The 27,719-nt window shown below is 40.4% G+C and overlaps 1 protein-coding gene across 4 annotated transcripts in view; it reads right to left on the reverse strand.

Moving 5' to 3' along the window:
- The window catches only part of CRYL1 (crystallin lambda 1), a 245,028-nt gene that overhangs the window by 213,758 nt on the left and 3,551 nt on the right, over positions 1-27,719 (reverse strand). For all 4 annotated transcript variants that reach the window (XM_089685783.1, XM_089685785.1, XM_089685781.1 and 1 more), the window contains exon 2: positions 9,982-10,181. In XM_089685783.1, coding sequence (XP_089541909.1) covers positions 9,982-10,022 — 41 coding nt within the window. In that variant the 5' untranslated portion in view covers positions 10,023-10,181. The remainder of the gene's footprint in view (positions 1-9,981; positions 10,182-27,719) is intronic.

A 27,719-nucleotide genomic window follows, 5' to 3' on the forward strand; every position in this document is an offset into this window, starting at 1 on the left:
CGCATCTGGCCCCCGGGCTACAGTTTAGAGACCACTGCTTTAGAACCAATTTTTAAAAAAAAATGGTTAGGGCTCTGCAGACTATTCACCACATATAACCTTATGACTGGCTTAATATATCCCAGGCAGTTTAGGTTATAATATTTGCTGCTGGATTACATCCACTAGTAAGAGGCAAATGTTTGATAGATGATGTTTCTCTGAGTTAATGCAATTTAGTTTTAACTCAAGCTTTAGTATTAAAGCTAAAGTTTAATCTGTTTATATTTGCTTTCCTTGGTTCCTCCTTTCTCCCCTTAGGAGTATGCTAAAGCAATATTTAATTAAAACCTTTGCATTTCATTACATACCTTATTTTTAGACCCAGTGATCTCATCCCTGAGTCTCTATGATTCTCTATGCAATGCAGGCAGCTCATGGTTGGTGGAAGGATCTGGAAAAGTGCTGTACATTCCTAAAAATATTAGAATCCTGTCTCAGTACTCCACTAGGAGTTGTGTAAATATACTGTATAAAAAGGAGTTGATGGGTGGATGTCAGTCTGGAGGAGTGGGCGCTCCTGAGCAGACTGCATTTGTATGCAAACCACACTTTGTAATGCCAACATGTAATGCTGAGCCCCCAAGATTGAAAGAACTAAAGCCCAATATATGAAAGATGTGGAACAAAGATGCTTAAAAAGGCTATATGTATGTTGGGCATAAATGTACACTATACTGCCAAAAGTATTGGGACGCCTGCCTATATACAACATGAACTTGGGCATCCCAGTCTTAGTCAGTAGGGTTCAATATTGAGTTGGCCCACCCTTTGCAGCTATAACAATTTCAATTCCTCTGGGAAGGCTGTCCACAAGGTTTAGGAGTGTGTCTATGGGAATGTTTTACCATTCTTCCAGAAGCGCATTTGTGAGGTCAGGCACTGATGTCAGACGAGAAGGCCTGGCTTGTAGTCTATGCTCTAATGCATCCCAAAGGTGTTCTATCGGGTTTTGATCAGGACTGATCAAGCCAGTCAAGTTCCTCCACCCCAAACTCGCTCATCCGTGTCTTTATGGACCTTGCTTTGTGCACTGGTGCGCAGTCATGTTGGAACAAAAAGGGGCCATCCCCAAACTGTTCCCACAAAGTTGAGAGCATGAAATTGTCCAAAATATCTTGGTATGCTGACGCCTTAAGGGCTTGTTCACGCTTAACTAAATTTCTAACTCTTAGTATGGGCGTTAATGAGCTTTAGTATTGACGTTTTACAAACGTTAAAAACACTCCCCAAATGCCCTATGTGTGGTTTTGAGGCATTTTACAATTTTATTTCAGATGCTTATAAAGCGCCAACAATTTCCACAGCATTTTTACATATGTATTGTACATTCACATCAGTCCCTAACCCTCAAGGGGCATACAATCTAAGATCCCTAACTTACATTCATACATACACATACTAGGGCCAGTTTTAGACAGGATCCAATTAACTTACCACGTCTTTGGTGTGTGGTAAGAAACCGGAGTACCCGGAGAAACCTCACGCAGGCACAGGGAGAACATGCAAACTCCAGGCAGGGGGTGCCATGGATGGGATTTGAACCAACGACCCTAGTGCTGCCAGGCGGAATTGCTAACCACTTAGCCACTGTGCTGCCCACAAGCATTAAAACCGCACCACAATAGACTTGAATGGGAGGCATTGAAAGGCTTAAACTCCTCCTGACTCAACATGAGACTTCAATTTTGAAGCAATGCTACGCTAATGCTTCATGTTTTGATAAAGTGAACAGCACTGTGTGCTGCCCATAGTATTTCCATAGGCGTTAAAAACACCCCTCAATGCCTGCTTTCAAAGCTAGTGTGAACTAGGCCTAAGAGTTCCCTTCACTGAAGGGGCCAAGCCCAACAACCCAACACCATAATCCCCCCTCCACCAAACTTTACACTTGGCACAATGCAGTCAGGTAAGTACTATTCTCCTGGTAACCACCAAACCCAGACACGTCCATTGGATTGCCAGACAGAGAAGCGCGATTCATCACTCCAGAGAACACGTCTCCAGTACTCTGGAGTCCAGTGGCAGCATGCTTTACACCACTGCATCCGACACTTTGCATTGCACTTGGTGATGTAAGGCTTGGATGCAGCTGCTCGGCCATGGAAACCATGAAGCTCTCTATGCACTGTTGTGCTAATCTGAACGCCACATGAATTTTGGAGGTCTTTAGCTATTGACTCTGCAGACAGATGGCGACACTGTGCATTTCAGGATGTGCTGACCCCGCTCTGTCATTTTATGTGGCCTACCACTTCGTGGCCAAGTTGCTGCTGTTCCCAGTTGCTTCCACTTTGTTATAATACCACTAACAGCTGACCATGGAATATTTAGTAGCAAGGAAATTTCACAGATGAACTTATTGCCTAGGTGGCAATCTATCACGGTACCACACTTGACTTCACTGAGCTCCGGAGAGCAACCCATTCTTTCACAAATGTTTGCAGAAGCAGTCTGCATGTCTAGGTGCTTGATTTTATACAGCTGTGCCCATGGAGGTGATTGGAACACCTGAATCCAATGATTTGGAGGGGGGTCCCAATACTTTTGACAATATAGTGTATGTGTGTGAATATATATATATATATATATATATATATATATATATATATACACATACACACACACACACACACACACACACACACACATATATATACATATATACACATATATACACACACACACACACACACACATATATACACACACATACACATATACATACATATACACACACACACACACACACACACACATATACACACACACACACACACACACACATATATACACACAGGTGAAACTCAAAAAATTAGAATATCGTGCAAAAGTTCATTTATTTCAGTAATGCAACTTAAAAGGTGAAACGAATATATGAGATAGACTCATTACATGCAAAGCAAGATAGTTCAAGCTGTGATTTGTCATAATTGTGATGATTATGGCTTACAGCTCATGAAAACCCCAAATCTGCAATTCCAGAAAATTAGAATATTGTGAAAAGGTGCAATATTCTAGGCTCAAAGTGTCCCACTCTAATCAGATAATTAAGCCATAACACCTGCAAAGGGTTCCTGAGCCTTTAAATGGTCTCTCAGTCTGGTTCAGTAGGAATCACAATCATGGGAAAGACTGCTGACCTGACAGTTATGGAGGGTGTCAATGATGGTTTTCTGCACAAGTGGGGAAAGCCTCAAAATGTAATTGCAAAAGAAGTTGGATGTTCCCAAAGTGCTATATCAAATCACATTATTAGAAAGTTATGTGGAAGGGAAAAGTGTGGAAGAAAAAAGTGCACAAGCAGCAGGGATGACCGCAGCCTGGAGAGGATTGTCAGGAAGAGGCCATTCAAAAAAGTGTTGGGGACATTCACAAGGAGTGGACTGAGGCTGGAGTCAGTGCATCAAGAGCCACCACACACAGATGGATCCTGGACATGGGCTTCAAATGTCGTATTCCTTTTGTCAAGCCGCTCCTGAAAACGCCAGAAGCGTCTTACCTGGGCTAAAGAAAAACAGACCTGGTCTGTTGCTCAGTGGTCTAAAGTCCTCTTTTCTGATGACAGCAACTTTTGCATCTCATTTATAAACCAAGGACCCAGAGTACAGAGGAAGAATGGAGAGGCATGCACTGCAAGATGCTTGAAGTCCAGTGTGAAGTTTCCACAGTCTGTGTTGATTTGGGGAGCCATGTCATCTGCTGGTGTTGGTCCACTGTGCTTCATTAAGTCCAGGGTCAACACAGCCATCTACCAGGAGATTTTGGAGCACTTCATGCTTCCTTCCGCAGACAAGCTTTATGGGGATGCAGACTTCATTTTCCAGCAGGACTTGGTACCTGCCTAGACTGCCAAAAGCACCAAAACCTGGTTCATTAACCGTGTGATTACTGTGCTTGATTGGCCAGCAAACTCGACAATATTCTAATTTTTCGAGTTTCACCTGTACACACACACACACACACACACACACACCCCAACCATAACATTATGACCACCCACCATAACCTGTGAAGACATGGGGTTTATTTCCTAAAGGCAAATATACTGTGCACTGCAAATGCAGTTGCTTCAGAGCTTAGTAAATGAGGTTTCACTTTGCAAAGAATACCCAATCACATGCAAGGAAAATAAAAAAAAACCAAAAAAAAAAAACCAGCATTTTTGCTTGCACATGATTGGACGATAGAAATCAGCAGAGTTTTTCCTAATTTCAGAGCTTACCCTTAGATCTAGAGCAACTGCACTTGCAGTGCACAGTATATTTGCCATTAGTAAATCACCCCCACTGACTTCACTAGACTTTTGAAAGCATACTGTAGTATCTGGCACCAAACCGTCAATATCGGATCCTTTAAGTCCTTTAAGTTGTGAGGTGGGGCCTCTATGGATCAGATTTTTTCTGGCACATCCACCAGATGCTCAATTGGATTGGACTCCTAGAGAATTTGGAGACCAAGTCAACAGCTGGAACTCGCTGTGTTTCTGAAACCATTCTTAGAGTCATCAGACCAGCAACGTTCTTCCATTTGCTCCATGGTCCAGTACTGGTGCTCTTAGGCCCATTATAGGTGATTTTGACTGTGGACAATAGTCAGCATGAGCACCCTGACTGGTCTGCAGCTACTCAGCCCCATATGCAACAAACTGTAATGCAATGTGTATTTTGTCACTTTTCTCTCAGAACCAGCATTAACTTTTTCAGCAATTTGAGTTCCAGTAGCTCTTCTATTTGATCAGACTATACGGACCAGCCTTGATGACTTTCACCAGTTAACCAATTTTCCTTCCTTAGACCACTTTTGGTTGGTCCTGACCACTGCAGACCGGGAGCATCCAACAAGAGCTGCAGTTTTGGAGATGCTCTGACCCAGTTGTCCAACCATTAAAATTTGGACCTTGTCAGACTCACTCAAATCCTTACACTTGTCCATTTTTTTCTGCTTTCAACACATCAACTTCATGGACAACACGTTCACTTGCTGCCTAAAATAGTGCACCCACTTTCAGATACCATTGTAACAAGATAATTAATGTTATTTACTTTAGCCATAACGTTTTGACCACTTACAGGTAATCAGTGTAAAGACACACCTACAGTATAAAGAATGGTCCATGGTCTACTCCTGACCCATACACATTGCATGCTACTTTAAGCCTGGCTTCACAATGAATACGACTCTCGAAATTGTATGACTTCAAGTGAAGTCACACGATTTAAAAAGTCGGATGTCAATGTGACTTCAGGTGCGACTTGTAAGACATCTGTGTGACTTCATGCACCCGAAATCTCCAAAACTAGTGCAGGAACTACTTTTCAAATCGGTGCAACTCTAACGAAGTTGGAGTCACGCCGATTAGAATGGTTCCATTGCTAATCATTTGGTGAAATTTGTCATGCGATCTGAACTGTCAAATCACGACAAGTCACATTGGTGTGAACAGGGGCTTAGGGCTAGTTCACAATGCCCTATACACTAAACCACAGTTGTTTAGTGTGCTGGCAGTGCTCCATTTTGGATCTGGTGGGCCAGCGGTAGCGGGCACTGTGATGTTCGCTTCAGTGTGTCACATGGCTCCCCCTTTTTTTTGGGGAACAAAATTTATTTGAAGTACACAAAAGTGACACTTCGTTCAGGTCACTGTACGACAGTGAGATGTGTTACTGAATGTTCAGTGTTACTTTTTAACCTCTACCATATAATGGTGAACGGAGGTCTTAATATCTAGACAGTTTTAGTTATGCAAAGTAATATAAGCGAAAAGATGGAAAAGATGCCCTCACTTAGTTTATGTGTAAAGGTTAACTCAGTGATGTATTTAGTTCCAAGTTCCTACACCTTCTAAGGTACTACAGTATAGCAAACTAAGTTTATAATAAGGGACCTTTGTGTAAGGTTTAAAATGAACAAATTGTATGTTTACATCTTAATTCATCATTAAAGTTCATTTTCCTTGGACGTGTAGCAGGAAAAAAATAACAGGATACAATTATTGTTTATCAAGCATACTCTGAATAGAGATGGTTATATGTTAGCTTAAAAACTTTTTTTTTCTCAGTGTTTTACATCCTGATAAATCAATGTGTTGGTATAGCGCGGCTAGTGGTATTTGCTAAATAAATGATCAGCACAAACATTCAAAATAGGATAGACAAGTGCATGTAATATTTAGCGGAATTTTACAAGCCAGGTGTCTTTAAAGTAATGTTTGGTAACAGTGTTCAGTAAGAAAGGTTTCCAAATGTATGCGAGCACTTCTTGAAGTAAACTTTTCATGATAGAAATAGTAAGGCTGCATTGCTGACCTACATTTGGAAAGTTAGGGCTTTCTGGTTAAGTTTATGCACAGGTTTCAGTACTTTAAAGAGGAACTCTGAGATTTTTTTTTTCCCCATGCTGTGCCCACACTGCATGGGTTAATTGCTCATTTTTGTTTGGGGGTTTGCAGAGCAAAGATTTACTTACCTAATCCACCGATCTTCCAAATGCAACACAAGTCTCCGCAACTTCTGCCCCCCTAGCACACAAGTGGTCTCGTGCATCAACCGTTCCTGAAGTCATCACGCTTATGGATCGACTCTGGGCGTGAGGACAGCATGAACAGTCCATCAATGGATGTAGGAGAGTGGTGTTTTCCGGGGAATTGACAGATCAGGTAAGTATAGCTTTTCTGTGCACCCCTGGACAAAACAAGCAGTTAACTCATGCAGTTCAGGCACAGCTCCACTGCTCTGTCCCTCCAGCACTCACTGGAGCGCCGCAATGTGGAGGGGGCGGGAAAGGCTGGGTCAGGCTCTCAGCAGCGCACCGAGAGGCTGAGCTAGCTGCCTGTCAGGAGCAGCCTGGACAGGAGTGCAGAAGTAAGTGTACTCCTGTGACCCACAGGAGAAGTAGGGCTGAAGCTGCTTTTTACCATACTTCTCCTTTAAAGCCTATACACACTTGGGAATTTTAGGCAAAATGAAATGCATGTAAGATCTGTGTCATCATAGACAAATCACACAAATGTGCCAGTGACTGTAATGGCACAGATGCCATTGTGCATTTTGCAAGTACTCTCTTTCTTACTAAAACAAACTCTTTAAAAAGTCTGTACCTGCAAAGATGCAAAGGAATACTTACCTCTTCTTCTGCTGCCCATGCCACCGAACACTACTCTGATGATGAGTAATCCCCAGCTGAAGTATCTTCAAAAACTGACATGTCTAGAAGTGTTGCTTTCCTACATACCATGCAGTGCACATTGGTTCCTCCTGCTGACCCCCACACCACAACAGCACTCAGTAGTGACATACAAGTTGGCAGGAGAAACCATAGCGCTTAACTTATACAGCTTCAACCAGGGCAAACCCCAGCCTGTGAGTGCAAAATCAGATCACAGCAACACTCTGAACAGGTCATACCTCTTTATCTTGACCTATAAGAATGCTTGCAAGACACAACTGGCTGCGCTGTGGAAAGAACTAAAGACCTGACTTCTGACCTCTCTCTGCCTGAGTTAATACTGCTGAACAGAGGAAAATATAACTTTAATTGCCTGGAGTTCCAATTTAAATAAACCTGTGTAGTAATCAGCTTTGAGTGACTTGCTACATCAAACAAACAAAAAAAAAAAACAAAACAATTCACACTCTCATTGGATGTTACTGTCCAGCCACATAATACACACACACACAGTTTTTACATTGCGTACAAAGCAATTGATTTGCCATATTGAGAAATTCAGAAACATGCTGAGCTACACAAAACTGAGGATTTCCAACTCTCAGCACAATCAGACATGTAACCAATGTAACCATGCTGGAGGGTTATCCAGGGTCATCTCTATTTCCTGTTTTTTGGAGGAGGTGGAAACCATTTTCGGCAACTGCACACATTTTCCAAGACTGGAATAGCAAATTCTGTAAATGCTGCATTTCTCAAATGAGAAGTGCTTTGGAACCAAACTGATTTGAGCTAAAAAAAAAACAAAACAGTTTTGTTACTTAGGGCTCATGTACACTGCAGCTGATAAACTGTGAACCCTCCCTAATGTTTTCCTATGTGTCCATGTACATATGTTCGTTTACAGGCAGTTGAGTTTACAGTTGATTTTTTGAAAGCAAAAAACTTGCGTTCAGCAAATTTTTACCAGCGTTTCAAACGCAAAACGCTTGTAAATGCTTGGAAACGTGGCTAACCGCGTTTATAGGCGTTTGTGTTTGAAATCTCTTTTTTAACTCTTCCATTTCCAGATGATGTCCAGAGCCTTTTTTCATCAAGAAAAATGCATGTAAAGTGTTTTCCCGGTACTCAAATGGACCTGGTACACCATACTTTGAGGTTTTGCATGAAAAAAAAAAAAATATGTTAGACACTGCTGCAATAATTTCTGCACAGAAATGAGCTGGAACACATCCAAACACCACAAAAGACAGCTAATCTCAACAAATACTGCTCTCTCTGCTTCTGCTCTCTCTATTTCTCTCGAAATGTCTGCAATAGTTAATCTTTTACCGTTTTTCAGTGCTTTTTTGGCATTTTGGAAGGTCTCCTGAGGTTATCTTAAAAAAACGCTTCTAAACGCAAACGTTTATAAAACGTGCATAAATGCGGTATGCAAACGCAGCTAAACAGATGTTTTTTCAGCAGTCAGTTTCCATCGTTCAGAAGTGTCCCGTGTACATGGGGCCTTATGTGAACAGGACCTCAACATTCCAAATCTGGCAATCTTATGTTCCACATAAATGGTCCCGTACATGGCTCTTTCAGTTCTTGTATCACTTAGGCCCCATGTACACTTTGCACAGCTCTTCTAAATGTTCTTGTTCTGTCAGAAGAAAAGCAGTGTTAAACATGTCAAACAAGTGATCTCTCAAAAAAGAACTAGAACAAAAAAACTCAGTAAACACTACTTTGCAGTGACAACTGCTGTTTAATGCAATGCTTACTACCATGTTTTTAGTGAACTTTCCTATCCTTTCAAGCAACTTCCAGTGATTGGATGTGCTGCATAGTCACTTTCCTGTGACATGGCTACATACTTGGTCTGATTGTGGGGTACAGCAGAACTTGCAGGTGTGTTGGTACATCTGCTTTAGTATTCCTCATCAGCAGTATACACAATAGGGTGGACCACTGTTGCTGTGAAAACTTGTTACTTTATAGTTATTTTTTAGCATTGTTGCTGTGATGAGCGAGCTCCCCCACAAAAAAATAAATATTACATAGTGCTACAATAAAAGACAGATTCAATTTTGTAAAATAGATAATCCAAGTCTCAGTCTTGAGATCATCAATGAACGCTCTGCTTGATGCCACACAGCTTTTGCTAGTAAACAGTCCTGGTCGGCTGTGCATCCTAAGATCCACTGTTCACCTATGGTGCAAGCAGCAGAGATGCACAGAGGACCCTAGGCCCAGCATGGACTATGGGCAAGCAAAGGCTGCTTAGCACAGTGCAGGGCTGAAGGTAAGTATTGTACAATGTAGGTGGCCTTTTAAGGCATCCTAAACAAACATTAAAATTTAGATATATCAGGTGTCCATATGTACAAATCTCACCGTTGAAGTGCTGTGTATGTTTCTTTAATTGAACAGCTACTTGTGTTAAAATAACTATTTCCCCCATCTGTAAAATTCTCTCTCCTGAACAGCAGAACTTTTTCAGCATAGTATGTTTCTGCAATTGAAACTACACAATTTACTGGCATGCTACCTTCTTTGTTGGAGTGATCAAAAATATTGGCACATGTTCACAACTCTTGACCTGCTGTTATGGCACCACAAGCCCCAGCATGTCCTTTTTGGTATGCAAATTGCAAGGCATACTGACACTTGTAAATCCAGTTATATAAAGCTATAAAGCCACAGCTCATGTTTCCTATATGCAATGTAGACCTTCACTATAAAATATTATCAAACTATAAGATTCGCCAAAGTATACACAAAACAATTTACCTGCCAATAATCACAACATAGCCTTCGTTCGGGTCAGTCATTTTCTGTTGCAGGAAATGTATTTTGACTAGCAGTGTAAACTGCAGCAAGGATCCAGCACTAGACTATCAGCAGGCTTTCACAACCCAACTATTTACTTTCTGCTGTCAGGACGTCTCGTGTAATCCTGTTACTGATTGGCTGCTTTGGAAAGTTCCAGCCTAAAGGAAAATAAGAAGGCAGTGATTGGTTAGTGAAAAGCTCTCCAACTCCCTGCCCCCATTTCATACAAATCTGTCATGGCTAAGCCACTGCTCCAGGGTTGACATGCTAACACAACTGAAAGTATACCTGCAGTTATGGTTATTGAGTGCTGCAGCAACAAATTCACCAGCTGAAGAGATATCCATCTGACCTAATCAATTCAGCTTATAGTAATGTGATCCAGCACATAGTAGCAATATCTTATCAATAAACCAGATCTTATGTAATTGGTAGCTTGCTTTTATATCACTTGAGGACAGGTTTATGTAAGAAAAAAAATGATCTGTGCAAAGTTCATGAGAAGACAAATATCACGCGGACGGAATGGATCAGCTCGAAAGCTTTGGGGTGGGATAAGTCAGCCATTAAAGACAATCTTTGGGGAAATGCTACATATTATTTATTTCAGGTACTTATATAGCGCCGTCAATTTGCGCAGCGCTTTACATATATATATATATATATATATATATTGTACATTAGCATCAGTCTCTAACCCTCAAGGGGCGTACAATCTAAGGTTGCAATGAGTCAAAGAACATTAAAGAAGATTTCACGCAATCACAGAGGGCCTTTAGCAGCATGGTCCCCTTACCTCTGACATATGCAAGTCATCTATAATAAAGTGCTTTGAGTTGTCTGGCCACTGCTGGTTTGTTTGGATCTGACATGGAATTCTACTGATGAAATCCATAGTTTGTACAGGCCAGATCTGCATTATGCTGAGAGTGCCAAGTGGCATGAAATCTATGGGGGTCAGAGAAAGTATTTCTACATCTCATAAGTGAATGGTGTTCCTATCCTTTGTACTCACGAAAAGTAAAACAGCCTTTTATTTTGACTTGCTACCAAGTTTTTGGTCTCATCACTTGTAATCAATGAATTCTATACCAAGGTTTCCCGATTCAAATCCTGCTTTTGCTAACACTTTGTATTTTGACCTGCCCCACCATGACTCAGCAATGGTCTCTAAAATAGCTTCGACACCTGCAAGTGTGACTTGCTTTTTGACCTTGTTTGTTTGAAGTTGAATGATAATTAAAGATTAGTTACCTAGTGATAACACTTGCCAAATGAGACATTCATTAAATGTAAAGTAAATAAAGTGCAACTTAGGCTCCATGCACATGGGGCGTTTTAATAATGCTGGTAACATTAGCTGTGTAAAGTCACATTAAAAAAAACTTGATTTTTTTTTTTAAAAAAATTCAAAAAACGCTGGTTTGCCACGATTTACCACGTTTTTTCAGTGTTAGAGCATTTTTACAGCTAACAAAAAAAACAAAAAACAAACAAACACTCTAGAAACCTACTAGTCCTGGGTTTTTTTTCCAGCCAAAGAATGCCCCTGCCAAAAAACATTGATTACGGTCTATGTGTACATGAACACATAGGATAACATGCTGGGGAGTTTACTGACTGTAGAAAAAAAAAAAACAAAATCATCAAAAGCCATAGACAGCTGCTGTAAAAATGTCCAGTGTGCATGAGGACTTAATGTGAAACTTAAGCCAGCCATAGACTGTTCAAAAGTCAGCCAGCTCAGCAGGGACCAGCCAAGATTCAAATGTATGGGCAGGCTGAATGTACCAAAGTTGATCGATCAACTTGGGTACAACCAGCCTGTCAAATTTTACATGCGAATATTGCCAGCGGCTATTATAGCCGTAAGCTTTAATCACTGTGTTCTCCCACGGGGGACAGGTCCCCCCCATGGGAGAACACAATTGCTCCAGGGAAGGGATTCCTCCAACACTGAACCGAGAAAATCCCTCCATCTGTGGCCTGCTTTACCAAGAAAGCAGGGGGCTTCATACTCCTTCACAAATGTGATGAACTTTTGTGATCTTGTTCAGCACATCTCCCACCCTTACAAAGTTGAGGCAACTCGGATTTAAAAAAAACAGCCCAAAAAGGTACTGGGGTCTTCCAAAAGTCCTGTGTTTGCAGTTTATAATCAGAAAGGTACATTCACTCAGACACCAACAAACAGATCGTTGCAGCATCACCTAATGTGACTCCTGGGCTGGTAAATCACACAACCAATTTCAGAGCTCTACAGCTCCGGTGGCACTGGATTGTATTACCCCACAAAACAATCACCCACATTAGTAGCAAAACAATCAGTAATGATAATAAAAAGGAAACCAAAGTGTGGAAAATTACTGCTACAAACCTTTATCGAGGTTTAACAGAATATGATTACTTTATAGTGGCTCTCCACCCTCAAACCAAAAAGAATTAAAAGTCAGCAGCTGCAAATACTGTAGCCGATGACTTTTAATAAAACAGCACTTACCTGTCCAGGGATCCAGAGCCATCCTCACCCAGGCTGGTTCTTCACCGTTCTTTAGGTCCCTGGCGCCAGCCCCTTTAGCCTGAGAATCCGGCTGTGACTCTTGGCGGCTTCACATCTGGCTTCCCACTGTGCATGCACTAGCTGTGTTGCGTTTTTTTGAATGATCCCACCACCTTCTGGGACCTGCAACGTGTCCCGAGAGGCTGCAGGGGGGGGGGGGGGGGTCTTTCGCAAACTTCTGCTCAGATGGCCTAGGCAATCCTAGCAGAAGTGGAAGCAGGTACCTATCAAAGCTAGGTAGGCATTCCAACCAAAAAAAATTAGAGTGTGCCAAGTGTTGGAAAGGGATGTGGGGGAGGAGGCAGCAGAGTGGAACTTCCCATTTTGGGTGAAGTTCCACTTTAGCTATTACAATAGACCATCTTTTAAACACACAGACCAACACCAGTGTTAAAACTTCCAATCACTTTTCCAGCTGCTCATTAGATCAAAGCAAAAGCAATTTATTGGAGGATCTTCTGGTAACAGCCATTTCTGCACATTTTTTTTTTATTATTGAAAAGTCATCAGGAGAGAGAGCAGACACAATTCTATACCTTTACAGTCCTGGATTGGACAGGAGGGACCTTTCACCTATAGCTCCAGGTATAGAAAGCACTCCTTGAAGGTGAGGCGCCTGTAAGTGTTACAGAAGGACTGTGACTGCTCTCAAGGGGGTCACATATTTCCCTGGCTTTCCCCTTTCTACCAGCATTCTTCTTGAGGCTGCAATTAATGGGCACAATACTGCTGGGATAAGATTTTAGCAGGAAGCTAAAAACTTCATGTGCTTTGGGTATCCTGCACCTTTGACCCTTCTCCATGCATTTTTGGCTGAAACCTGCAATAAATCATAAAAAGACATCTAGACTGGAGCCTGAGTTTATTGGTGTCCTACTGGAACTGCCACAGAACAGGTAAAAAAGGGACCCATTGTTTTCTATCCCCCTCGGGATTGCAGTTTCAGTGGCAATCTGCAAACTGTACAGGCCTCTGCACCCATGGGAATGGGTCTTTAATAAGCAAGTCCAGCCAAAACTGTTTTTTTCTTTTTTTGATAGAGTATGAAGGGTTTTCAACCCTTCAGTTTATATTTTTGCTGTCTGTGTTAGTTTGGGGAGATTTCCCCTCACCACCTGTTCTGGACACACAGATTTCCCACTAAAGGTGGCCATACACAGCTATTTTTGATCAATTTAGGCACAAGCAATTGCAGACAAGTAATACATATAAAATGCAGAGCTAAAATGACATAAAAGTGACTGACGTAAGCGCTTGTTTGCGATAAAAGTGATAACAGTAAATATGAAGTATACCGTCAAATACTGACGCATAAATGGGTGAAAATACACAAGTAAAAGTGACTTTGGTGTATAATGAATTATTATGACATATATTCAATAACGTCAAGAAAGTCCAAAAGTAATCCGTGCGCATGATATCCATGTTAAGATTCGGTAATGTGATTGCACTCAACAGAAACACAATGTGTTATCCTCTGTGGTCATCTTGGTACGGGCAAGAATTGTGGAATCATCTGGCACACAAACCGCATACAAGGCAACTCCAGACCTCTCTCACAGGACCCTCTCAGTATCCAGGAACAGCTCCTTAATACTCCATCACCACCGGATAATACAGCTCAAAAAGGGATGTCTCCACCTTTGGGGGATCATTATTAACAAACCAGAAACAAAGTGCTGATAGTGTAGTATTTTATTTGAATAAGTAAGCAGAAAATGTAAATCAAAGAATGGCTGTCAGCACTCACTCATGAGAAACCAAAATGGCCACTGGCCTTCCATGCGGTCTCTGCGGCATGACGTCAATACGACGCGGCTCCTCCCTGACACGTTTCGTGTGCATGCACGTTGTCAAGAGGATCTGCCTGCCGCTGACGTCTTCGCCTTATATGGCCCCGTGCGCATGCGCGGACGGGTGTCATATTTGCCTTGTGCACATGCGCGAACAGGGCGCTATGATGAAGAGGACCAGCAGATGGAAAAAGCAGATTCTCAATACTGCAACCCAATGAAGATGATAAAACAATGGATTATCTACTGACAGACACTAGTGGAGGACAAAGGGAAAACAAAAAAGGAAACTGGGTAGAACCCCGGCTCAAAAATGCCGGCCGCCATTTTATCGTAGTTCATAGTGGAACTACAGGTAGCAGCGGGATCAAATGAACAAATGAGGTAAAGATAAGATGGAAATAACACCATATCATAAAAAAAAACATGGAGGAACACAATAGAATATTAAAATTGTATGCCAAAACGGAATAGGAGTGGTCAATTATTTGTTATGTCCATCAAAGACTACCGAAACCAGCAGTACCTCAAATTGTTAATTATACATCAAAAATGTCCTTATTAAATCTAGGTCTCAGATAAGATAATGAAAGTAAAATAAAAAGGGTAAAATTATGGTGTATAGTTAATAGTAAACATCAATAATATAAATCTTGCAATATTGGGTGCTCAGCCATTACAGATAAAAAACATAAAACTGTATATATGAAAATTAAAAAAACAATTAATCATCTAATAAACACATCAAATAGATACATCACAGTAAAATCCAATGTATATTGTGAATGGTCATAAGAACACAGTGTTCAAAAACCATAGATATATAGTACAAATGACCACTGAAAGTGGGGTAAAAATGCATGATCTGTAATAAAAGTGAGGAATTAACTAAAACATTTGCAGCATTAATAGAGGGCAAAGATAAATAAAATAAATATTCTCCATGCAACCATAATGAGATTAGCAAGACTATAGTGAACATGGGCGACCTTATCAATAAAACCATAAGATGCATAAAAACACATTAAAAAAAAAAACGCATAAAACCACATATAAAACACAGAATTTGAATAAAACGGTGGAAGTCACAACTACCTCAACCATTGTCTATAAAGCAGTTAATGTCTATATTCAATACATCTGGAGACAGGGATTGCATTTCAAAAATCCACTTGGTCTCTAGCATAGACACTGTCCGTCGCTTGTGACCCACGCCTCCAATGTGGCCTAAAGAGATTAATACCAATGAATCTCAAATAAGTGGGATCTCTATGGTGACAATCTCTAAAATGCTTAGAGAGAGAGAATGTTCCTAACGGCCCTACTTTATATTGTAAACATGCTCCCTCAATCTGTCTCTTAGTCTTCTCGTTGACTTTGACGTTCTTGAATATATGTCATAATAATTCATTATACACCAAAGTCACTTTTACTTGTCTATTTGCACCCAATTTATGCGTCAGTATTAGACGGTACACTTCATATTTACTGTTATCACTTTTAGCGCAAACAAGCGCTCACATCAGTCACTTTATGTCATTTTAGCGCTGTATTTTATATGCAATATTTTGTTTGAGGATAGAGAGGTTCATCCTAAATGCCAGCAACTATTTACAACTAAGCGCTAACTTTTTCTCTATTTTATTAATTGCAGACAAGTGATCGATCATCAGTTAAAATATTGAACTATGCAACACGTATTGTTCCACATTCTGCAAGTAAATACAAATATCATTTTTGTAAATGAAAATTATTTAGGGCATAAAAGAAAAATTGGGAGAAAGGGAGCATGAAAAATGTCTCCCTCAAACTGACTAATGGATTTCCTGGTACCACATCCTTAAGAATTAGTATAATAAATCAAGCCACAAGTCCCTAACAAAGACCCATTAATATAGGATTTTAAAAAAGGTACCACACCAAGAAAAAAAAAATGTTTTTACATACAAAATTATTAAGCTTTTTTAAAGTCTTCCATAAAAATTGGTCTTTAAAATGGCCCCATACGGCTTAGCAACAAAAAAAACAAAACAAAAAAAAAACCCACACACAAAAGTAGAGTACGGCGTTTGGCATATTACAGAATAACAATCATAGTATAATAATATTTGATACAACAAATGGCAGAATATATTGCCCCATACATAGTATTCCATCATGAGTTCTGACTGCATTAGGATAAACGACGCAACCAAAAGCACAAAAAGAACGGCAAGCGGAAACCGTCATGTAAACCATTAAACAATAGAGTTGCCATCTGTCTCTCTGAGGTGGAGGAACTTGACTGGCCTACACAGAGTCTTGACCTCAACCAGACAGAACACCGTTAAGATGAATTAGAGCAGAGGCTGTGAGCCAGGCCTTCTCCTCCGACATCAGTGCCTGACCTCACAAATGTGCTTCTGGAAGAATGGTCAAACCTTCCCATAGACACACTCCTAAACCTTGTGGACAGCCTTCCCAGAAGAGTTGAAGATGTTATAGCTGCAAAGGGAGGGGCCAACTCAATATTGAACCCTACGGACTAAGACTGGGATGTCATTAAAAGTTCATGTGCGTGTAAAAGCAGGCTGACCAATACTTTTGGCAATACAGTGTATATACATATAACACATATACACACTGGATATGAAAAGTCTACACACTTCTGTTAAAATGTCAGGTTTCTGTGATGACAAAGATGAATCATTTCAGAACTTTTTCTACCTTTAATCTAACCTATAAACTGTACAACTCCGTTGAACAACAAACTGAAATTTTTTAGGTGGAGGGAAGTAAAAATAAACTAAAATAATATGGTTGCATAAGTGTGCACACCCTTAAACTAATACTTTGTTGAATCACCTTTTGATTTTATTCCAGCATGCAGTCTTTTTGGGTATGAGTCTATCAGAATGGCACATCTTGACTTGGCAATATTTGCCAACTCTTCCTTGCAAAAACACTCCAAATCTGTCAGATTGTGAGGACATCTCTTGTGCACAGCCCTCTTCAGATCACTCCACAGATTTTCGATCGAATTCAGGTCTGGGCTCTAGTTGGGCCATTCCAACACTTCTGGTGAAGCCATTCCTTTGTTGAATCGGATGTATGCTTTGGGTCACTCATGCTGAAAGATGTTCAGCTTTCTAGAAGAAGCCTGAAGGTTTTGTGCCGGTATTGACTGGTATTTGGAACTGTTCATAATTCCCTCTACCTTGACTAAGGCCCCAGTTCCAGCTGAGGAAAAACAGCCCCAAAGCAGGATGCTGCCACCACCATGCTTCACTGTGGGTATGGCGTTCTTTTGGTGATGTGCAGAGCTGTTTTTGCAAGAAACATATCTTTTGGAATTATTGCCAAAAAGTACTGCCTAAAAGTTCAACCTTGGTTTCATCAGATCATAACACATTTCCCACATGCTGTTGGGAGACTTCAGATGTGTTTTTGCAAAATTTAGCCAGGCTTGGATGTTTTTCTTCCTTGCCACATGTACCAATTCTTGCCAGATATTCCTGCAGCTCCTTTAACCCCTTGACGCTGACCAAATATGTGTGTACCATTTGAAAGCACATATGTGCTGAGAGCACGCGCCCACCCCTTGTGATTGGGACCTTTTCCGATCATGTGACCGCCGTGACAGCGAATCACGGCGGTCACATGACCCTAAAACCCCACCCCTCGGCATCTGAAACCCCGTAAAGGGCCGGGAGGCACCGGCATAAAGAGGTTAATTTGCTGTAGGCCTCTTGGCAGCCTCCCTCTTTATTTGAGGTTAATCAGAGGCACTTTAAATGATGGCAGGTGTGCACTGACTCCTATTTAACATGATTTTTAATGTGATTGCTTAATTCTGAACACAGCTACATCCCCAGTTATAAGAGGGTGTGCACACTTATGCAACCACATTATTTTAGTTTTTTATCTTTACTTCCCCCTTACAAGATTTCAGTTTGTTTTTCAATTGAGTTGTGCAGTTTATAGGTCACATTAAAAGGTGGAAAAAGTTCTGAAATTGTTCATCCTTGTCTCATTTTGTTACATCACAGAAACCAGACATTTTAACAGGGGTGTGTAGACTTTTCACATCCACTGTGTGTGTGTGTATACATATACACACACACTATACTGGCAAAAGCATATATATATATACACATATATACATACACATACACACATATACACACACCCACACATATATATACATATATATATATACACACACACACACACACACACACATATACAGACACAAAAATATGAAATAATAAACTCATACGTTTTTGTTTTGCGGTGTGTTAGATTGGTAAAATTTCCTCTCACTTCCTGTTCTAGACACACAGATTTCCTTCTAAAGGTGGCCATACCCTGTACAATGTGATTTGTGATACACCCTTTGAGCAGGTCATAATGACGAAACATCTAGGCTGGGCTATACGGCAACCGGAAATTAGGTCAGTATGCTGACTAGAAGTGACGCCTAATGCAGAAAATGCACAAGGCGAGTGTGGTGAGACGCTGGTAGCATCAGCTGCATGGTCTGAGCGTGGAACGGATGTTCTTCTGATATTGATAAGCTGTTCTGTATTTTATTGTTGTATGATTTTAACGGAGCTGAATATTTAATAAATTGTCTGAATGCTATTATGCTATGTGGGCTATCCTTTTTTTGAGCTCTAGTGGATAGTGATTGTGGGTGTGGAACCTGGGCTGGAAAGACTTCTATAAAAGGAAAGAGTTGTGCCGATTATGCATTTTGTGCTGATCAGTAAAATTAGCTAGTGTGGCGTTTTAAGGGAAGCGGATGTGACCTGATGCACTGTGGTGAATAAAGTGAATATTTAAGAGTGGTTTCTGGGACTGCAGTTTATGGACACTTGCATAGGACACTTTATTTGCTGAAAAAACAGCACAGAAACGTTGACGTGGGCTTCTCAATTTTTTCCTTGGTTCACACCAATGCGTTTTTTAGTGCTTTTTTCAGAAACGCACTACAGTCAATTTAACATGGTTTCCTATGTGCATGTTCACATCTTTATTGAGCTGCTGTGTTTTTGGAAAGTGTCAGGGACTTTATTAAAAAAAAAAACACAAAAAACTGTGTTTTCGTTACAAGAGTTTACTGGAGAAACTGCTAAAACACATGTATTTATGTTTTTGACGAATTTTTGCCTCGTTTTGCTTTTTCAGCCCAACAAAAAAATTTCCACATTAATAAAAAAGAGCTGAAAAAATGCGGTAAAAACGCAAAGCATCATACCATTAAAAAAAAAAAAAAAAAAAATGTCGCACTTCAAAATTAATTAAATAATATATCTCCAAAAAAATTCCCAGTGATTTAAATACTCAACTAAATATAACCAATTGTGCCTTATTCCATAATTGCCATCAATTCAATTATATGATTAATGTGATAAGTTTAATAAAATGTAGTTATAATTTCATTTTATTCATAAGTTTGTATTATTTGTTAATATTGAATATGGTAGATTGTTGTAATCATGGTGTGAGCACGCACACTGCTTACGAGTCCATAGGGTGTAGTGAGAGGGTGTAGTGAGATGAAGCAGAGTAAACAGGATCTTCAAATAGATACAAAGTATCTTTAAATAGGTACAAAGTAATGGAATTGACAGCGCAAGTGGAGAAGTAATACTGTTAAATGCAGTTGGCCCAAAAAAGATGGCCGTGATTACAAGCTCTACAATAAGATGGCGCATAGCAACTATATATAGTAGCACGGGTGGGGTGAATGTCCAATCACATCCCCCTGGCAAAGCCACATGGACCTGTGGCGCAACACGTAGGGGAGGGGCTCTTACATCACCACACACCCAGGACGGCGAGTATAGGCTGTGTGCGGTACACACACACACACAGAGGAGGCTCTGTTTGTGTACACAAGCGATTGACTTTTTTATAAATGTGAGTGCAGCAATATAGTGGGCACTAAATAAAGCTTTTAAAGAGGATAAGGCACTATATCTCCTTTCTTTCATACACCTTATACAAAGGAGAATCTAGGAGAGGATCAGAGGGACGGAGGAGGAACATCGCAGCATAAGGAGGGAGAGATCCCAGCAGCCATATCTGCAGACGAGGAGAGGATTATTAAGGAGCTCCCAGGGGATATCCATTATCCATCAAATCCCAACGGTACAACAAGTGAATACAGCAGGTTTCAAACATGGACACAAAGTGATGTTTGCCTAAATTTAATATTAGGCTTACATGAAGGTGAGCGCATATTAAAGTCACAAATTGGAGCATACGAGATTTTGAAAATATCGTTTTTGAATCACAATTAGGATTTATGGGACTGTCACAATTATAAACTGATTTATTTGAGTTTTATCACATTTAAGTTGTAATATTTTTAATAAGGCACAGTTGATTTTTATTATTTTTATAAATTAACTGAAAAATGTATCACATTAATCATATAACTGAATTGATGGCAATTATGGAATAAGGCACAATTGGTTATATATTTGAGTATTTAAATCACTGGGAATTTTTTTGGAGACATATTGTTTAATTAATCTTAATTTTGGAGCGCAACATTTTTTGTTTTTTAATGGTATGGTACAATTGCACGATGATGAGGATGTGAAGAATGTCAGCGAACCACAATATTTATTAATTTATAATCACAGTGGCTCACAAGTAAATATTCATACATTCATACAAACGCAAAGCACAATGCAAAAAGCAGGGTGGATAAAAATCAATGATAAAAAAAAAAAAAAAAAAACTGATTTTTTTCATTTAAATTGAATTTTTTTATTTAAATCGGATTTTTTTTGAATAAAATGCTTTTTGAGGAAAATATATTACCATCCAAAGGTTATTCCATCATGAAATAAAGATTAGTTTTTTAATTATGTAGAATAAGGCTGTATATGTTTAATTTTTTTGGTAAATAAATTCCATGAATCCATTTACAATGTCATGCTCTTCCAGAGGTTTTTGTAAGATTATTGGGCAGTTTCTCTGCCTACAAGATATTATCACAGTGCTTGGTTTACTTTTGCAGTTCTCAAAACTGAATTTGACTCAGCGGAGATCACATGCCTCTTCTTCACAGCAAAAATGTTATAACATGAACAGAGATAAGAAAAAGACCTTAATCCTAACTTCTACAAACCTATGAATACAGAATCAACCCCTTCAGTGCTAAGTTTCAAGAAGTTCAGTGAATAGAATAGAAACAATATTTTTCTGATTGTTTGGAGTGGAATAGATCTGCACAAGAAGAAAGTGAAACTAAGTGTGAGGAGGAAGGGGCTGACAGTCTAAGTTTCTTAAAATATATATATTTTGTTTAGCCAAATTAGTTAACAAACATAAATGTTTGTTTAAGCAAATAATATATGCTGGAATGTTATTGTTTCAGTTGAATAAATCTATTTAAATTGTTATTATTAAGGCCATACATGAGTCAAATTCTGAATAATTTTTTTATCAAAATCCCAGCAATGATGGGCAAATCGGCTGATCTTTTTACCAATAAAAAATATGCACATGAGCCGTGACCTGCAAGAAGAAAAAGAATTCCAGTCCGCTATTATATTTGACATGAAAAAGTATTGCAGTTGCAACATTGTATCTATTTGTATCCATTTCGGATACAGATGGTTTTATGCAGATACAAATAGATACATTGTTGCAACCACAATACTTTTTCATGTCAAATATAATAGCGGAGCTCTCTGCAGGGACAGAAGTAATTAAATGCCGGCCATAGACGGAACGAAAATCGGCCGATTTTTTTTTTTACCATTGGTGGTAACGTCGGCCTATTGAACGACCGATTTTTTTTTTTTTTAAATGGCCAGTTTTCGACCCGTCTATGGCCTGCATTTGTATCCAATTCAACCAGTTTAGTCACATTGAATCACTAAATGTATCATATTGACATGGGTGTGACCACCAATAACCAGCTTTCCATAGAACACCTGTGTCCACTGAAAGATTTCCTCACTTCATATTCTGGTTAGAACTATAAAAAAATCAATGTTCAATGTTTTGGGTATATGGTTAGAGGGGTTCTAACCTCTAACTACATACCCAAAACAAAAGCTGTGGGCCATACATAGACTTAGGGCACGTCCACACATGCAGCTATTATTGCCAACCTTTTTAAAAAGTGATCTGTGGCAGATCCCTTTTCAGAGACTGTTTGACAGGTGGGGAGAAGGTGATATGTCACCTCTTCACTGGCTTTGTTAAATCCTCCACTCTGCACCTTCATACGTTGAATGGATTATGTTCACTGGTGCTAGCGCCCACTCAATGCGACGTGCCATTTGTTTTGCTGTGCCCTCAAAGAATCTCTTGTGTACAGCCCTGAGTGGCTGCATTTCTGTGTTTAGGTTGATGGTTGGAGGGTGGCAAAACTGTGGCTCAACTGCCTGTTTTTGCCACCGACGTGAACAAGCCCTTAAGGACTCATTCATAGTCACACTCCTCTGTTTAGTTTTTCTAAATGCATGCCTCCCAGATCACTTTTTCTTGTGTTTAGTTTCTTCTGCTCTATGAGCTGGTTTACAGCAGATGCAGTAGAAAACATTTTAAAGGTGCTTGCATATGTTTAAAAAAGTACAGTATGCTGCATTTTTTTTACATGCAAACATACTGGAATGCACAGCAAAAGCATGTAAATGCAACTCAGTAATAAAATTATAAATATTGCCTAAAATTACACCACAAAATGCACTGCAGACACATTACAAATGCATGTAAACGTGAATGTGGAACTGCACACTGAATGCAGGGTTTGGGGTATAAATGAGCCCTAAAGTAGGTCTGGACTCATTTATATCTCTTCAGCTCCGCAAAACTAAAAACACAAAACTGACCACAAACGTTTTGTAAATGCTTCCAAATGTCAAGTGTACAAATGTACATAGAAGACCATTGGGGCATTCAGATGTGTTTAACCACTTAACTTCCGGAAGGATTTACCCCCTATATGACCAGGGAATTTTTTTTTTCTATTCAGCACTGCGCTACTTTAACTGGCAATCGGTCATGCAATCCTGTACCCAAATGAAATTAATATAAATTTTTTCACACAAATAGTTTTCTTTTGGTGGTATTTAATCACCACTGGTGCTAAGAACCTGCGCCTCACATGAGCCCATGTCATCGTCTAGGGCAGGGGAGTCCAACCTGCAACCCAAGATGGCTATGAATGTGGCCCAGCACAAAATCACAAAACTTATTTAGAATGTTGATTTTTTGGGGGGCGGAATTTTTTTTGTAAAAATGAGATTACACTTAGAGAACACATGTGGCTGAAGAAAATTTTGAGTGTCTCTTTACTAGACTTTAAGTTTTATCTTCCCAAAGAAAAATATCCCACTCTACACAATCACGCTTATTCATTTCATCAGTTTCTGGCAGCACCTATATTTGTGGGCAACTATTTTCAAGGATGAAGCACATGAAGGGCAATATTAGAACTAAAATATCTGATGAGAACCTTGAGAATTGCTACTACATTCATCCAACCAGATATTGTGCATTATGAGAATATCGGACAAATGATCATCCATTTTTAGGTATGCATTGTGCCGACAAGCAAAAAAATTAGCTGATACAAGTGCCAATACAGGGGAATGTGTGTACTGCAGATGTGAGAAGGGGGGGGGGGGGGGGTCAGCAGAGAAAGGCAGGAGAGGAGCAGTGTATACAGTGACTGGCTGCCTATATGTCAGTGACGGTTTTTAAATTTAATTATCAGATTTTTTATTTTTCTTCACTATAGTTCAGGGAATGAGCTGTCACTTTCCCAGGAGCTAAAGGAAACTAAGGGGCGGGGTCACTGGGTAATGTCACTGGGTCACCCCGTCCTTTCCTTTTAGCCCTCTGAGAATGACAGCTCATTCTGTGAGCTATAGTGAAGAAAAAAAAGCCAGCAATTACATTTAACAAAACGGTACTGACCTATAGTGACAGCCAGTGAGGGAGCCAATCTCTGTATACACTACTCCCTCACTGTATACACTGCTCCTCTCCTGCACCCTCCTTGCACACATTGCCCCCCCAGCCCCTGCCCCCTACAAAGAGGACCTCTCACTTACCGTATTTTTCGCCGTATAAGACGCACTTTTTCTTCCCCAAAACTGGGGGGGAAATGTCAGTGCGTCTTATGGACCGAATATGGAGCGGCCGGTCCGGTATTTCCACCGCGGCCATGTCAGAATACCGGGCCGGCCGCTCAGCTCTGCAGCGGGACCTTACCTGTTCCTCTATCCAGCGGCTTGCTGTCTTCCCGGCTTCTATAATGTGGGCACTGGGCATGACAGCCGGGTGCCAAGTGCGCATGCGCAAGAAGCGGTGCTTTTTGTGAATGGTAAGGCGGTACCTGGGACACATGACAGATCCCAGAAGCCGCCGGACCAATCACAAAGCGCAAGTGCTTCTCGCTCATGCGCACTGGGCACCCGGCTGTCATGCCAAGCGCCATGACAGAAGCCGGGAAGACAGCACGCGGCTGGATCGAGGAACAGGTAAGATCAAACAAAAACTCTGCGGAAGTAAGAGCGGGTACCTGTCAAATTCAGGTACCCGCTCCCCACCTCCCCAAAGGTCAGCAGTCATCTGTACTGTCCGCAGTCTCTGGTCATCCCTGTGCTGTCCGCAGTCTCTGGTCATCCCTGTGCTGTCCGCAGTCTCTGGTCATCTCCTGTACTGTGTCTGCAGTCCATTAGTTCAGAATTTTTTTTTTTCCTGTTTTCTGCCTCTAAAACCTAGGTGCGTCTTATGGTCAGGTGCGTCTTATACGGCGAAAAATACGGTATATGCTATCACATAGGGAACTATTGGTCCCCTATGTGATAGCAATAAAATCATAAGTAAAAAAAAAATTTAAATAAAAAATATACATTAAAGTAGAAAAGAAAAAAAAAAAAATTGGAGCCTTCCCACATGCAGACGTTTCAGTTTGGTTTTCGGCCACGTGCATTCTGAATTTTCGGTATCGGTTTCGGCACCAGAATTCTCATTTTGGTGCACCATTATCCATTTTTATTTGCATGGTAGTGTCATATAGAAAATGACTAGGTTATTAAAGTTATGAAAACTCTTATAAAACAGAATACAACTTTGGAAGTGATGTAATTATTCATGTCAGAGCATGTGCTGTCTTGGTCACTCAATTTTTTTTCTGTACAAATACTATACTAAATACACGAAAATCATTCATTCTTTTATCTTTTGAGAATATTTTTTGTGCTTGTCTCTTTGGATATTTTCGCATGAACTGTTGTGATCGGTTCTCAAAAGCTGCGTACTAACGAGTAGATTATCAGACAAAGGCTCCGTAAACCTTTTTTTTTCCAGTCGAATTTCTCACTGAGTGTACTAGGCATTCGTTTATCAAAAACAGGGTCACATACTGGGCTATTTTTATGGTCCCTCTTTTACTTTTTAATAAAAAAAATTTAAAATAAAATGCACTTTTATTACTCAGATAGGTACATTATCCACGTCAGTGATCATTAATTTGTGACCTGACACTACACGTCCTAGCAGTGTGAGCACATTATCCAGCGGTATCTTCTGTGTCCCACAACAGCAGTTCTCCTGTCTATAGTGCCTGGCTGCAGCAGCTCTGGTATAGCAGCCACACAGGGAGCTGCGCTCTGGTCTTCCATCACCACAGATGTCTGGACTGCACACTGATTTAAGAGACACGCTTTTATCTACTTTTGTTTGCGAGTGCAACTTTTACAGTTTTTGATCTTTACAATAAACTTGCTTACTACACTATGGTTGGTTTGGCATCCCTCTCTCTTCTTTTTTCTGTTCACAGCTTTGGGGTTCCCAGACTGACAGAGGAGGCAACCCAATGCCGGCCATAAACAGTTCGAAAATCGGCCGATTTTTCATCCGGAAGATTAATCGGCCGATTTGCGCACTGTTATTGGGTTAATTTGTAGGCCAGTTTTCGCGGTTTTTCCACTTTTGGATTATCGGTCATGTTGGAAAACGGCCGATTTTCACGGCAATGATGGTCAAATCGTACGATCGTTTTTACTAAAAAAAATATGCCCATGAGCCGTGACCTGGAAGGAACAGAAGTTTTGCCTGTTATATGGGGTGAACTTTATGACTTGGTCGGCCGATTTTCGTAATAATTGGTGGTTACGCCGGTTTAACGAACGACCGATGTTTCGTTTATCGGACAAAAAAAATGGCCGGTTTTCGAGCCGTCTACGGCCTGCATTACTCAGCTTATCACTAATTAGAAGTTGCTCACAGCCTCCAGAATAATCCTTTTACAAGCTGTCCTTCGTATACTTATCAATTGTATTTTGTTTCTTTATTTGTATTGATTATGTATATATGAACAGATACTTTGTTTCCAGCCAGCTGCTACACAGTAACTACGGAACAATTTTCTGCTATGGTTGTTATTTTTTTTCAATTTGTCAATGGTTTTTATTTTATTTTCTCTGTGTGATCAGCGCCATTCGTTTTTCCGTTTTTTGACTTGTGATCTGCCCGACGTTTTCTGTTCATCAGCTATCCCTATTGTTAGTGTATTTTATGTGTTGCCCAAGACAATTCCAATGTGGCCCAGGAAAGGTTGGACACCCCTGCTCTAGTGGGATGTTACCAGCTGAATACCTGTGAACCTCTCTACTGCTACAGCCACTGGCCTCTTAGTCTGATCCCAGACTGTGACATCATCACACTGTCTATAAGGTAACTCACCAAGCTCTACCCAGGTGTGTATCAGATATGTGAAGAGGATTGGTGCTGCAGCTAGTGTTCCTGTAAGTCAGACAATCCTGTAAGTAGTCCGGCACTCCACCATGGGACTAGGGTTGCCACCTCATCCCTTTAAACCCGAACACATATTGATTACATAGGTTCTGAGGCCAATTTAACCACTTGCCTACCGGGCACTTATACCCCCTTATTTACCAGGCCAGTTTTCAGCTTTCAGTGCTGTCGCACTTTGATTGACAATTGCGCGGTCATGCAAGATTGTACCCATATGAAATTTTTATCATTTTTTTCTCACAAATAGAGCTTTCTTTTGGTGGTATTTAATTGCTGCTGGGCACTTTACTTTTTGTGCTATAAGCAAAACAATGTGGAAAAAAAAATGTTTCTTTGTTTCTATTATAAAATTTTTCAAACAGGTAATTTTTCTCCTTCACTGATGTGCGTTGATGAGGCAGCACTGATAGGCGGCACTGATAGGCGGCACTAATGAGGTGTCACGGATAGGTGGCACTGAGAGGTGACACTGATAATGGGTACTGATAGACAGCACTGATAGGTGGCACTGACTGACATCACTGCTGGGCACTGACTGGCACAACCACTGGGCACTGACTGGTGGC

This window comes from Staurois parvus, unplaced genomic scaffold (genome assembly GCF_062004578.1).
Source record: "Staurois parvus isolate SC_StPar_1 unplaced genomic scaffold, SC_StPar_1.0 ptg000387l, whole genome shotgun sequence".
NCBI classification, from domain to species: Eukaryota; Metazoa; Chordata; class Amphibia; order Anura; family Ranidae; genus Staurois; species Staurois parvus.